Below are 12,494 nucleotides of genomic sequence, written 5' to 3' on the forward strand. Positions count from 1 at the left end.
TTTTTTTTTTTTTTTTGAGACAGAGTCTTGCTCTGTCTCCCAGGCTGGAGTGCAGTGGTGCGATCTCAGCTCACTGCAAGCTCTGCCTTCCGGGTTCATGACATTCTCCTGCCTCAGCTTCCCGAGTAGCTGGGACTACAGGCGCCCACCACCACGCCCGGCTAATTTTTTGTATTTTTAGTAGAGATGGGGTTTCATCATGTTAGCCAGGATGGTCTTGATCTCCTGACCTTGTGATCCGCCCATCTCGGCCTCTCAAAGTGCTGGGATTACATGTGTGAGCCACCACACCTGGCCCCGGCCTCTCACTTCTAATAGCTACAACCTCTTTCCTTTTTCTCTCTAGCCCTAGGCAGTTCCCTCAGTTACACTTTGTGATACTATGGTCCCTTTCTGCGTTTCTAGTAGTCCTGCACCTGGTTAACATGTCCCTCTATTAAATTCTTCCTGTTAAAGCACCTGCTGTGGTTTTCGTTGGCTTGGCTGAGAGATCCCACTTAGCTGGTGTTCTCACCTGGAATTGCTAGACAGCAGCTGCCCCCTTTGGTCAGGTATATGCTCTTCTGTTCCCCTCTTCCTGCTCCCTACTTTTTTCATTTTTATTTTTATTTTTTTGATACAGGGTCTCGCTCTGTCACCCAGGCTGGGGTGCAGTGGTATGATCATGGCTCACTGCAGCCTTGACTTCCTGGGCTCCAGCGATTCTCCCACTCCAGCCTCCCAAGTAGCTAGGTCCACAGGTACACGCTACCACACTCCTGAGCTCAAGCAATCCACCCACCTTGGCCTCCCAAAGTATTGGGATTATAGGTGTGAGCCACTGCACCCAGCCCCCACTTTTCTACATCTTGCTGACTCTGTATGCCTGACCCTAAGGGGATCTGATTTGTGCTCTTGTCTAATGTAATAACGCCCATTGATTGAGCATCACCTATGTGCCAGAGTCTGTGCATAAGACTTTATGTAATTATCTCATGCAGTTCTCAACATAATACCGTGAGGTGGGCACTGTTATGCTCCCCATTGTACAGATGAGAACATTAAGGCTGGGAGAGGGGAGGACTTGACCAAAATCACAGCCAGGGCCAGCATTGGTGGCTCACGCCTGTAATCCTAGCACTTTGGGAGGTCGAGGCAGGTGGATCACCTGAGGTCAGGAGTTTGAGACCAGCCTGGCCAATATGGTGAAAACCCATCTCTACCAAAAATACAAAAATTAGCCAGGTGTGGTGGCAGGTGCCTATAATCCTAGCTACTCAGGAGGCTGAGGCAGGAGAATCACTTGAATATGGTGGGTGGAGGTTGCAGTGAGCTGAGATCACACCACTTCACTCCAGGCTGGGCAAAAGAGCAAAACTCTGTCTCAAGAAAAATAAAGAAAGAAATAAATAAAATAAAATCACAGCCAGGCAGTGGCAGAGCTGGCCACAGGGACCCATCATTCCTATAAAATGAGGCTAACCACATTGTTCCCAAGTCAGTAAGTTCATACTTCTATCGTGAAAACTGTGTTTTATTTATATGTTTAATAAATATCTGATCTGTGCACTCTGGGCTCCCGTTAAATTAGGTTACATACAAGTACTTGAAATCAAAACCTCAGAAGTTACCCTTCTGAGTTTTGAGAACAGCATGTCTGTGACCATGAAGAACTCAGTTCAAGTTCAGGATATCAATCATATAGCATGGTGACCATAGTTAATAACAATGTATTGTATACTTTGCAAATTGCTGACAGTAGGTTTTTACTGTTCTCATCGTAAAAAAAGGGTATGTGAGGTGATATATATGTTAATTAGCTTGATTTAGCCATTCCACATATTTCAAAACATGTTGTACACTACAAATACATGCAATTTTTATTTGTCTTTTTTTTTTTTTAATTTTAGAGAAAGGATCTTGCTCTGTCACCCAGGCTGGAGTGCAGTGGCTTGATCGTACCTCACTGCAGCCCTGAACTCCTGGGCTCAAGCAGTCCTCCTGCCTCAGCCTCTTGAGTAGCTGGAACCGCAGGTATGTACAGGTATGTACCGCCACATTTGGTCATTAAAAAAAAAATTGTAGAGATGCAGGTCTCACTATGTTGCCCAGGTTGGTCTTGAACTCTTAGCTTCAAGCGACCCTTAGCCTGAGCCTCCCAAAGTGCTAGGATTACAGTTGTGAGCCCCCATGCCTGGCTGCCATTTAGTTTCTGATGATCATTTTCCTGCCTTTTTTTTGGGTGCAAAAAAATGGTTTTAGTCCTCAGCATCTTACCTGCATCAGGTTCACCAAGGGGCCCCAATCCAATGGCTCCCTGCCTCAAAGCAGTGGACTATCCATCTCTCCCAGGATGGCTCGGTAGCACCTGAGGGCGCATGCGGATAGCCTGGGATTTGAGAAAAACCATGAACCCAGACAGATCACAGCTTGCAGAGCTCAGGGTCTCTTGCTGTCCTCTGAGAGCAGTGACCTCCCAGAATCTTCCTGCTGGTCCAGGTACTGTGAAGCCTCAGGCCCCACACCCACCCTCTGCCTTCCATCCTCGCAGCTGGGTTGCACAGCAGTACTGCCCAAATGAGATGCCCCCGCCTGGGCTGGTGCCAACATTCAGACCACATGGAAGGAAAAGTGTTCTGTTTATTGGTCTGGCTTGGTCTCCTGTGCGTCTCTCAGAATGCTGCTCTGCCCTTATGGGCTCAGGGGTCGCAGTGGTGGTCACACCGGGGCCTGCCTCTGCTGCCCACCTGGAAGTGGCCTCAGTCAGTCTTCCTGAAGCCTGGAAGGCAAAGACCACAGGATGGCATGGGATTCTGAAGGCAGCCAGGCTTCATCCTCACCATCACCTCAGATGCCCAAGTACCCCTCACAGCTGGCATGATGTAGGCACCCCAGAAGCCATGGGTCTCAATGACCCACAGTCATAATAGCTAGTTTTCTTTTTCTTCATTACATGGATTAAAGGAGACAGATATTTCCCCAGCACAGCCACACAGCCACTTGGCCTCTCCATTCTGAGGCATAAGGTGTTCACAGAGCTGTTAGTCAAGAAAGACGATGTGCTATCGCCCAGCCCAGCCACTAAAGCTGTGTGACTGTGGGCGAGTCACTCCACCTCTCTGAGCCTCATTTTCCTATTGGTCAAGTGTAACATTACTAAAGCCTACCTCCCCAGTTGCTATTAGGCAAGTACAGCCATGGAGAAGACAGCGTCTGGGGAAGCGTAAAGTTCTATAAGAGAATGAAGACTAACCAGACCATTTTTCTACTGTTTCACACTTCAGGCCTTTGCATCCATTCCTCACTTGATCTTCACAACACCCTTGTGCAGCAGAAAAGTATTACACCTATTTTCCAGTTGAGGAAACCGAGGCTACACGGCTCATCCAGGGTCACAGAGCTAGTAAACTGGCAGAGGTAGGACTCAAACCTGGGTCCTCTGCCTCCAGGCTGTGTTCTTTCCTGTATGCTAAGCCTCTTTCTAAATGAAGACCCTGCTAGGGAGAAAATGAGTGAACACAGGAAGACTTTAAAAGTTACCTGTCAGCCTAAACTTCTGGAAGAGGGGGATGAAGCCTTGGAGGGCGCTGTGGATGCGGTACACTGCTCAGAAGCAAAGAAAAAAGTAAGTTAAGTTTGTGCCCCATCAAGGGATACCCGGCCACCACTGGACAAGGGCCTAACTCATGCAAACAAAGCTCTGATGGTGGAACTTCAGGCAGCAGGTTAAGCTTAGATAATGGTACTAGAGTTATTATTACTAAAAACAACAACCGCGAACAGCAGAAGTAGTGGCAGGAAACTCACTCGCCAAATTCAGTTCCCAACTCCATTAACTAACTTGTTTTCAGGATCTGGCTAGTTCTATTTTGTTCGCCACTTTTATTTATTTATTTTATAGGCAGAGTCTTGCTATGTTGCCCAGGCTGAACGAATTCCTGGGCTCAAGCGATCCTCTTGCCCCAATCTCCTGAGTAACTGCAATTACAGGCGTGTGCCCTGGGCCCAGCCTGTTTGGCACTTTAAACTGTTGCTGTTGCATTGTATGGAGCTGCCCGTTTTTCCCACAGGGTTTTGCCAGTGACCTTACATTGACCTTGAAAGTGGTGAGGAAGAAAACATGAGCATAAGGACATTTTTTTTTTTTTTTTTTTTGAGACAGAGTCTCGCTCTGTTGCCCAGGCTGGAGTGCAGTGGCACGAGCTTGGCTCACTGCAACCTCCGCCTCCTGGGTTCAAGCAATTCTCCTGTCTCAGCCTCCCGAGTAGCTGGGATTACAGACATGCGCCACCAGGCCTGGCTAATTTTTTGTATTTTTAGTAGAGACAGAGTTTCACCATGTTGGTCAAGCTGGTCTCAAACTCCTAACCTCAGGTGATCCACACACCTCAGCCTCCCAAAGTGCTGGGATTACAGGCGTAAGCCACCGCGCCTGGCCAGAAAATTTTTTAAAAAGTGTAGATTGTGACTCTCTGGTCCATACTTGAATGAGTATGAAAATGAATATTTCTACCCACGACCCCTCCAAGAGACTGTGTGTGTGTCCATGCTGGGGGAGGGGCTTACCTAGTCCGAAGTAGATGCCAACGGTTTCCAGGGAGGCGAAGGTGAGCAGGCCGACCCCAAGAGACATGAACCAGTCTGGAAGGGCAGTGAGGGAGGGAATGGTCAGCCTCCAGATCTTGACGCCCCTGCCCCCTGCACCACCCCATGCCATCCCCCTTGCGCATTCCCCAGGGCGCCTCCCCTCACCTGCGTAATAGTGATAACACACCAGCAAGGCCCCGATGGCAAAGCACAGGAGGACGAAATGGAAAAACTCATCTGTGAAGGCAGGGGTGGGCAATCACTATCTGCTGCTTTCTCTCTCTTTTTTTGGGCAGAGGAGACAAGGTCTTGCTCTGTCACCCAGGGTGGAGTGCAGTTGTGCAATCACAGCTCATTGCAGCCTTGAAGTCCTGGGCTTAAGCAATTCTCCTGCTTTAGCCTCACAAGCAGCAAGGCCTACAAGTGCATGCCACCACACCCAGCGAATTTTTTAAATTTTTAGTAGAGATAAGGTCTCGCTATGTTGCCCAGGCTGGTCTCGAACTCCTGGCTTCAAGCAATCCTCTCATCTCGGCCTCCCAAAGTATTGGGATTACAGCTGTGAGCCACCATGCCTGGCCTCTTTTTTTTTTTTTTTTAATTACAAAAAATCTCTGTGTGGAGCACCATGGTCTTTCCTCTTGCCCTCCCCTTCCTCCTAGAAGTCCCCATGGATTCCAGGCCTGGAGCAGGGAGGTTGCTCCCATTTTCACTGCTCCTTTCCGATTCTGGTCTAATCTAACCTTACAACTTTCTCAGCTCAGCTGACCTCCAGTTCCCCATCCTGGCCACAAGACCTGGAAGGTATTTACCATCCTAGTGACTGTGCATAGCAGAAAGAGCAGAGGACCAGGGCTCAAGCTCAGGCCACTCCACTCACAAGCTGTAAGGCCACTCCCCAACCTTGAACCTCAGTTTTCATATCTGCAAAATGGGAACCATTGTCCCACCCTGTTGAGGTGATTCTGAGCTGAGTAATGTGTAAACTGCAGGGCACACGACAGAGGTGGGCTATGATTACTGCTGTGCTAGGCCACCAGCCGCATTTCACCCCTAGAAATCTAGCCAGACAGGAAAAAGCAGCTCTGCTACACCAAGTTCCTTACCATCTTTCTTTATATTCAGTCTTCTTAACTGAGAGGCCTCCACTTCTCCTTAGAGAACAAGAGAGAGATGAGTATTTAACTTTGATGCAGGACGGGAGGTGGGATTTTCTCTTCCCTGCCTCATTGAGAATTAATATCCTGGGTATATCTTCCTGGGTCAGAGGGCACTCACTGCAGGACCAGTCAAACTGTGAAGATGGGGGTGCTGTCCTTGGAACCCCCACTGACTTCCTCCTCCTTCCTTAGGCCTGAGTCTGCCTTCCTTTCCATTTCCCCTGCACTGGAGATCCCCCTTCTGAATCATAGTGACACTGGCTGGCGACAGCATCCCTGCTGGGACTAACCCACCCTCTCAGGCTGTCTGAGGACCCAACCCATCGTCTGGAATCCACACCCGCTCTGGCTCTCCTATTTGAGCTTGTGTATTTACCACTTGCTGGGTCAGAGCCTCTCCTTCGGAGTCCTGGGAACAAGAAACTCAACATTAGTGCCCAACCCCGCTTGGGGTCCTTAACAGGTGCCTCCACCCTGGGGAAAGCTATAGGTGACCTAAAAAAATGTCCCCATGGAATTCTGCAGCCCCCACGGTATCCTTCTCTCTACTGATGGCTGGTTGGTTGTAATCTCCTGGGGTCTTGCTGGGACAGCCTTCCAAGCTCCCCAGGCTCCCTGCTTCATGCCACAGCTGGCCCAGCCTGCTTGATGAGCCTAGGCTAAGTGGACCTGGGGCTCCTGTTTCTCAGAGCCAGGTATCCCAACAGGTGCTGGCTCTCTTGGGGGAGAAGTGATGCCTAGACCTGGCTCAATACCAGCACCAACGACCTCTCTCCTCTAACTGGACACTCACCTGATTCCCCAGAGGGTACCACCTCTCCAGGAGCATCTGCGCAGAAAGGAAATCAGTGATCATATACCCATGATCCTCTGAGGGGGGAGAAGTCATGCTTCAGGGAAGGTGGATCCTGTTTGGAGACTTCCCACTTAATCTGGAGTCGGCCAGGTGGGGAATGGAGCCGGCTGGAGGGTTCATGTTCCAACTAAAGGGGCAGCCACCACCCACCAGCCACAGAAAGCTGCTGTAGGAACGCCTACCCACTCTTACAGGTCTGTCAATTTCCCCAGAGAAGCCAGGTTTTCAGGTAAACTTCCCAATTATGAAAAAGTTTGGGCTGCACGCGGTGGCTCATGCCTGTAATACCAGCACTTTGGGAGGCCAAGGTGGGCGGATCACGAGGTCAAGAGACTGAGACCATTCTGGCTAAGATGGTGAAACCCCGTCTCTACTAAAAATACAAAAATTAGCAGGGCATGGTAGCACACACCTGTAGTCCCAGCTACTCGGGAGGCTGAGACAGGATAATCGCTCAAACCCAGGAGACAGAGGCTGCAGTGAGCCAAGATCACACCACTGCACTCCGGCCTGGCGACAGAGCGATACTCCATCTCAAACAAACAAAAAAAAGTTTGGTAACTCTTGTACTCCATGAATCAAAATGCCATTGCTTGTGAGACATGACATTATTTTATGTACTACTATGTAAGAAAAGCCCTTGACATTTACAATTGTAAGTTGCCAGCGATATATATATATATATATTTTTTTTTTTTTGAGACAGAGTCTTGCTCTGTTGCCCAGGATGGAGTGCAGTGGTGCAATCTCGGCTCACTGCAAGCTCCGCCTCCCGGGTTCATGCCATTCTCCTGCCTCAGCCTCACGAGTAGCTGGGACTACAGGCGCCCGCCACCACGCCTGGCTAATTTTTTGTATTTTTAGTAGAGACGGGGTTTCACCATGTTAGCCAGGATGGTCTCGATCTCCTGACCTCGTGATCCACCCACCTCGGCCTCCCAAAGTGCTGGGATTACAGGCATGAGCCACCATGCCTGGCTGCCAGTGATTTTTTTTAATAGAGACAGGGTCTTATTATGTTGCCCAGGCTGGTCTTGAACTCCTGGGCTCAAGCAATCCTCCCACCTTGGCCTCCCAAAGTGCTGGGATTATAGTCATGAACTACTATGCCTAACTTTGCCAGTGATTTTTAAGATGCATCCTGATTTCAGAAATATTCAAATGTGAAAAAAATGTGGTATAGAATTGATGAAATATATTCACATTCATAATTTTATTTTTAAAATTTATTTATTTAGAGACAGGTTCTCTCTCTGTCATCCAGGTTGCAGGGCAATAGCGCAATCATGACTCACTGCAGTCTCAAACTCTTGGGCTCAAGCAATCTTCCTGCCTCAGCCTCCCAAGTAGCTGGGATTACAGGTGTGAGCCACCATGTCTGGCTCTCACGATCATAATTTTATATATATATAATATATAAATTTATATATAATATACTTATATATTATATAACATATAAATTATAAATATTATATATTTATAATATTTATTTATTTATTTATTTTGAGATAGACTCTTACTGTGCCACCCAGGCTGGAGTGCAGTGGCATGATCTCAGCTCACTGCAACCTCTGCCTCCCGGGTTCAAGAAATTCTCCTGCCTCAGGCTCCTGAGTAGCTGGGATTATGGGTGCCACCACACCTGGCTAATTTTTGTATTTTTAGTAGAGATGGGGTTTTGCCACGTTGGCCAGGCTGGTCTTGAACTCCCAACCTCAAGTGATCCACCTGCCTCAGCCTCCCAAAGTGCTGGGATTACAGGCATGAGCCACAGCGCCTGGCCACACAATCATAATTTTAAAAAAGCATTCTGGGCCAGGTGTGGTGGCTCACGCCTCTAATCCCAGCAATTTGGGAGGCCGAGGCGGGTGGATCATGAGTTCAGGAGATCGAGACCATCCTGGCTAACACAGTGAAATCCCATCTCTACTAAAAATACCAAAAAAAAACCTTTCTGTGTGGGCCAGGCGCGATGCTTCACTCTTGTAATCCCAGCACTTTGGAAGGCTGAGGTGGGTAGATCACTTGAGTCCAGGAGTTCAAGACCAGCTTGGGCCACAGGGTAAAACCCTGTCTCTACCAAAAATACAAAAATTAGCTGGGCATGGTGTCGCATACATGTAGTCCCAGCTTCTCAGGAGGCTAAGGTAGGAGAATCGCTTGAGCCCGGGAGGTGGAGGTTGCAGTGAGCCGAGATGGTACCACTGCACTCGAGCCTGAGCAACAGAGTGAGACAGCATCCCAAAAAAACCAAAAAATGAAAAACAAACCTCCCCTTCCCCTGCCCCCCCAAAAAACATTCTGTGAGCCAGATAAAAAGCATCTGCCCACATGGGCCACCCATTTGCACATGCCTGCTCCAGGCTATCCAGATGCAGGTGATGACACCTGCTGCCTTTTACCCATAGAACTCTGGACGAGACAGGCAACTCCAAGCTCATGCCATCTTGCTGTCTTCTAGATCTACCAGGCTCTGAGCATGTGGGAGCCAAGCTGGCTTGTACACCTCGATCCTTGGCTCCCACCATGATTGTTGAGCCACTTGTCTGGACTGCTGAGGGTGAGTTGAGCCCTACAGACCTGAGCTGCCACCTCTGCATTATTCCAGTCCTGGGCGTCTTTCCCACACCATTCACCATGTGGTTCTTGGTGCCTGTTCTAGTTCCCTGGTGACCTTGCTCCTAGCCTGTCATCTTCTTCCCCTCAAGGGCAGACAGGCATTTGTATGATCTTCCAACCATCAGGCCCTGACTTCTGTAGTTTCCTGTCCCTCAGGGCAGCCCCAGGACACAAACACCACAAGAGGCACTTAGCATGTGACAATAGGCACTCAGCACACTGAACACTATATGCAAAGTGACCAGAGGGGCCAATACGGAGAGTGCAGAGAGCATACCAAGGACAACATGAAATGAGAACTCAAGCAATGTAATTTACCAAGCACCTCCAATATCTGGGGGAAAGAAGTAATTCATGAATAAGTGAATGTATCTACATTTTCTACAGTAAATATGAATTACTTAATGAGAAAAATATTTTAAAATACACATGAACATAAAGGTTTATCTTATTTTATACCCAGTGAAACCTTTCTTAAATTACTTGAGTAATTAAACGCATTTTTCTAAACCAGATTATACTTGTTTTTGTAACAAAAAAAAAAAAAAAAGAAAGAAGGAAAGAAAGAAAGAAAGAAGGACCAGGTACAGTGGCTCATGCCTGTAATTCTGGCACTTTGGGAGGCCAAGGCGGGAGGATCACTTGAGCTCAGTAGTTCGAGACCAGCCTGGGCAACATGGCAAAACTCTGTCTCTACTAAAAAATACAAAAAATTGGCCAGGCGCGGTGGCTCACGCCTGTAATCCCAGCACTTTGGGAGGCCGAGGCGGGCGGATCAGGAGGTCAGGAGATCGAGACAATCCTGGCCAACATAGTGAAACCCCGTCTCTACTAAAAATACAAAAAATTAGCTGGGCTGGTGGCGGGCGCCTGTGGTCCCACCTACTCGGGAGGCTGAGGCAGGAGAATCACTTGAATTGGGGAGGTGGAAGTTGCAGTGGGCCAAGATCACACCACTGCACTCCAGCCTGGGCGACAGAGTGAGACTCCGTCTCAAAACAAACAAACAAAACAAATAAACAAAAACCCCAGAAAATGTAGGATTTCCCCAAGACAATCTCATGCCCGCCTCCCCACCTGCCAATGTTATAACCACCCAACTGGCCACATCTCCTGTATTTGGCTGGGACTTTTCAGCTCATGAATCACCCTCATGACCTTGTTTCTGCCCAGCAAAGCCCTCTTTTCCTTCGTCTGTTTTCTCCAAAGCTACTAGGCAACTGATTACCTCCATAGAGTTGAAGTTCATCCTTCAAAACGTCAGGCTCCCCATGCCCAGGACCTGGATGGAGACAAACCCCTTAGTCAGCACTCCCCAAACACAGTGATCCAGGCCACTTCCCTCTCCCATGGCTTTGACGCTTAAGAAGTACCACAGTCCTTGTGCTGGAGGTGAGGTGGGGGGCGGTCTTCAGGAGGCAAGGCAGCACAAGTACCTTCCCTTTGCCCTCTCTGATGCCCCCAGAACTTCCAGAGGTGACCACACTCAGAAAGCACTCAAGACCTGAGAGGACCTGGACCTTGCTCAAGGTTAATAGTGGGTATATACTGGGCACTAGCATGCACCAACACTGTACTAAGTGATTTATATTTAATACCTCATTTGCTCCTCATGGACATCCTATGAAGAAGGTATTAGTACCTACCCCACTCATTATACAGATAAGGACACCGAGGCTCAAATAGTTAAATTATTTTCCCAAAGTCATATAGCCAGCAAGTGGCAACTCTACCAGGTCTGTTGCCAAAGCCTGCATTCCTAATCATGTTTATATCCAGAAATAGAACCCAGGGCTCAGCTCTAGCCTCATGGGCAGCATTTATTAAACACCTTCTGTGTGGCAGGTTCTGTACTATACAATAATTCACCCCTTTTCCCCATGCTCTTACCTTCCTATGAAATTTGTTGTTTATTTCTTTTGCAAAAATTATTTCCTGGTTGTAAAAGTAAAACATGCTCGGCCAGGCACGGTGGCTCACCTCTGTAATCCCAGCACTTTGGGAGGCCAAGGTGGGTAGATCACTTGAGTCCAGGTGTTTGAGACAGGCCTGGGCAACATGGTAAAACCCTGTCTCTACTAAAAATACAAAATTAGCCAGGCATGGTGGCGCATGCCTGTAATCCTAGCTACTCGGGAGGCTGAAGCAGGAGAATCACTTGAACCCCGGAGGTGGAGGTTGTGGTGAGCTGAGATCACGCCATTGCACTCCAGCCTGGGCAACAAGAGCGAAACCCTGTCTCCAAAAAATAAATAAATAAAATAAAAAATAAAACATGCTCATTGTAAATTATTTATAGTATAGGACAGTTCAAAAAGGGAAAATAAAAATCACTTATAATTCCACCATCCTGAGATAACCACTATTAACATTTTAGCATTTTTCCTTCTAGTCTTGATTATAACCATATATGTCTGAATTTTTATAAAGCATAAATGAGATCAAATTGATTCTATGATTTGGCATCTTTCTTTTTCAGTTCAGCGATAGATGAAGAGCAGAGCTGTCACCAGGGCAGAGTGTAGCATCCTTTATCTATTCTGCTGCTGTCAGGCTATTTCCTATTTTATCCTGCCATAAACAATGCTGTGAAGAACATCACACTTCAGTCCCACGGAGAAACTCAACAGTGAGCGAGTGGGCAAAAGAAAAATGGTAAGGCCTATTTCCTACCGGGTGAGCCGTTCCCGTGGGGGTATCCAGCCCCCAGGCTCCGTCGATGTTTTCCGGTTGCTCTGGGTTGCTGGTCCTCATCATTGCTCTCTGCGGGTAACAAACACAAGCTGTAGGAGAAGCTCAGCCTGGAACAAGCTGGGAATGCGTTCATTCTGGTGGCCATTCTCAGAATTTAGTTTATGAGAAGAGTGTGGTTTGGTGGGAGGAACTCTGATTTGAGGACTGGAGGTAGGAGACCTGCCACTCACTTTAGGTGTGACTTTGCACAAATCCCTTAATATTTCTGTTGATTTCGTGTCTACATAATATTTCTGCTTCTGCCTTGCCTACTTCATAAGACTTCCATGAAGATAAGATAAGGTCCCATGAGGCATCATAGTACTGAGATGGCTTCCATCCCACCAAGTGCAGGGGCTGTGTCATCTCTGTTTTCCCACCCATCATGCTGGCTCTGGATGTTTGCTGTGTCTCCCACCCCCCTGGAATATCCTTCCTGTTTGTCTGTGTTATTGAGAAGCTTAAGCTGATGTCACACCTCCTGTAGAAAGCCTTTGCCAACTGCCCCAGCTCACACTGGTCTTGCCTTTCCCTGCTGGGGTTTCTATAGCACCAGCTGT

General features: G+C 48.0%; 1 protein-coding gene across 5 annotated transcripts in view; it reads right to left on the reverse strand.

The window, feature by feature from the left end:
• Positions 1-1,868: 1,868 nt before the first annotated feature.
• The window catches only part of TMEM40 (transmembrane protein 40), a 35,779-nt gene continuing 25,153 nt past the window's right edge, over positions 1,869-12,494 (reverse strand). For 3 of the 5 annotated variants that reach the window (XM_054680233.1, XM_016939882.3, XM_009444821.4), the window contains exons 4-12: positions 11,875-11,964; positions 10,430-10,483; positions 6,520-6,555; positions 6,103-6,135; positions 5,673-5,720; positions 4,732-4,803; positions 4,546-4,620; positions 3,520-3,582; positions 2,602-2,758 (exon numbers count right to left, since the gene is read on the reverse strand). In XM_054680233.1, the coding sequence (XP_054536208.1) occupies positions 2,739-2,758; positions 3,520-3,582; positions 4,546-4,620; positions 4,732-4,803; positions 5,673-5,720; positions 6,103-6,135; positions 6,520-6,555; positions 10,430-10,483; positions 11,875-11,964 (491 nt within the window). In that variant the 3' untranslated portion in view covers positions 2,602-2,738. 5 annotated transcript variants of the gene reach the window in all.

Source organism: Pan troglodytes, chromosome 2, assembly GCF_028858775.2.
Source record: "Pan troglodytes isolate AG18354 chromosome 2, NHGRI_mPanTro3-v2.0_pri, whole genome shotgun sequence".
Lineage (NCBI taxonomy): Eukaryota > Metazoa > Chordata > Mammalia > Primates > Hominidae > Pan > Pan troglodytes.